This window comes from Plasmopara halstedii (genome assembly GCF_900000015.1).
Source record: "Plasmopara halstedii genome assembly, contig: Scaffold_891, whole genome shotgun sequence".
Taxonomy (NCBI): domain Eukaryota; phylum Oomycota; class Peronosporomycetes; order Peronosporales; family Peronosporaceae; genus Plasmopara; species Plasmopara halstedii.
Genome location: NW_020187807.1, coordinates 9,131 through 10,094, shown reverse-complemented (window position 1 = coordinate 10,094; position 964 = coordinate 9,131). Strand labels below are relative to the sequence as shown.

Below are 964 nucleotides of genomic sequence, written 5' to 3'. Positions count from 1 at the left end.
TGTATGCTGAGGCGCTGAAAGCGCGGTTGGGTGACATCGTCACTGTTCGCCTAGCGACTGGGACACATTTCACGGTTCCGAAGGTCCCTGTGAAGCTCGGAGTCAAGTTTTTTTACTTTGATAGCGTGGAACGCGGTCTAGTCTTATACTTGGATGCAAGGTATGACCTCATCCTAGGAATGACATGGTTGGAACACCATGAGCCATGAATTGATTGGATGGAGGTCAAAGACCTTGGGCGCTACGTGCACGTCTCCTGGTGGAGCTTTGGCAAGTCATGAACCCACCTCTGCTAGGAGACAAAAGCGCTATTGGCGAGAGCACCGAACCGAGACGGTCAACGTGCTAGACATTAGAATGTACCAGTTGGTAGACGCCAATGGTGTATTGGACAGGAGTCTTGAGCGTGGCTCGCGGGCTGATCGTGGAGTGGCACGTGGCCCACTGAGCGCTGCTCAAGTGTCAAAGCAGTCGCCGTATGTCATGCGTGACATGGTCGGCCAAGAACCGAGGCATCTTAAGCATGGTCCTTCAGATGCGCGTGGAGTGGCACGTAAGCCACTGAGCACTGCTTTCGTTGTGAAGCAGTCGCTGCATGCCATTGATGGCGTGGTCGGACACAGTCCGAGGCATCTTGGGCTTGGCTCTTTAGATGCGCGTGGAGTGGCACGTTATCCACTGGACGAAGACTGCGGGTTAGCAGTTCTTCGTCGAATGTTGTCAATAACATCGGAGCTGCAAAGGAGCGGAAAGTAGGGGTGACACTGAACGACGCGGAGTGCGTGTCCACCCTGGTCTTACCGAGACGTAGAACCTCTGTACAGAGGCGACGGCGACGCCGTATGTTGGCTGCAAGACGCCGGGCGTCGACCCTGATCCAGGGTGTGTTTACCGCAGATGACGGTGCACAGTTATACACCCTCGTCAACGGTATGACGGTAGAAGAAGATGGCGACGTCCGCCT

The 964-nt window shown here is 55.0% G+C and overlaps 1 protein-coding gene across 1 annotated transcript; it reads left to right on the top strand.

Annotated features, from left to right (window-relative positions):
• Positions 1 to 357: 357 nt before the first annotated feature.
• Positions 358 to 756, top strand: PHALS_14487 (uncharacterized protein; the record flags this gene model as incomplete). Its single annotated transcript, XM_024730307.1, has 1 exon — positions 358 to 756. The coding sequence occupies one exon, from the start codon at positions 358 to 360 to the stop codon at positions 754 to 756; it is 399 nt and encodes a 132-aa protein (XP_024580597.1).
• Between the last annotated feature and the right edge of the window lie 208 nt (positions 757 to 964).